The sequence below is a fragment of the Sphaeroforma arctica genome (assembly GCF_001186125.1).
Source record: "Sphaeroforma arctica JP610 unplaced genomic scaffold supercont1.483, whole genome shotgun sequence".
Taxonomy (NCBI): domain Eukaryota; class Ichthyosporea; order Ichthyophonida; genus Sphaeroforma; species Sphaeroforma arctica.
The window spans coordinates 54,357-54,938 of record NW_014040075.1 but is presented as its reverse complement, the minus strand read 5'-3'; the positions used below and the strand labels follow the sequence as shown (position 1 = coordinate 54,938).

The 582-nt window shown below is 39.5% G+C and overlaps 1 protein-coding gene across 1 annotated transcript in view; it reads right to left on the bottom strand.

Annotated features, from left to right (window-relative positions):
* The window catches only part of SARC_06653 (hypothetical protein), a gene marked incomplete at its 5' end in the record, with an annotated part of 3,454 nt that overhangs the window by 927 nt on the left and 1,945 nt on the right, over nucleotides 1–582 (bottom strand). The window contains one exon of the mRNA XM_014299434.1: nucleotides 25–167. Coding sequence (XP_014154909.1) covers nucleotides 25–167 — 143 coding nt within the window. The remainder of the gene's footprint in view (nucleotides 1–24; nucleotides 168–582) is intronic.

Sequence of the window (582 nt, the reverse complement as noted above, 5' to 3'; positions counted from 1 at the left end):
ATATCCTGTCTCAATCCTGCTTGCCTGTCTATCACAGTGCACACTGGATCCAGCGAGACAGTTCTGTCGTTCCTCGCAGTGCTGAGACAGTAAAACTAGTAGTTCTTGCTCACACTCCTCTACGCTCATTTCGCTGGCCAAACACTCGGAGAAGAGCCCGTTGCCGCCTGTATGTAAAAGGACATATGTACTATATATGTGAATTGGTGCACATGGCTCAATATCTTGATTCCTATGTATAGGTATACGTAAATAAATACACAAGCCTGTATATAAATGCATATATATATATAATAGAATTTGTGTAGATGCACGACTCTTAATGTTTTTTGTATGTGTAAGTATATGTATATAAATACATACGCGTGCATATACATGCAAACATGTCATAGAATTGATGTAGTTGCCTTAATGTGTCTGCACATTTTGATAAACGTTCATGAGCAATTAGTATATGTACTAGGCTTCGTACGATGATAACGCCATCTCGCTCGACGAACACTGGGAGAAGAGCCCGTTGTCGCCTCTTTAGAATACATCTCGCAGATACTTGAATATATCTCTGAACGTTGCATATATACA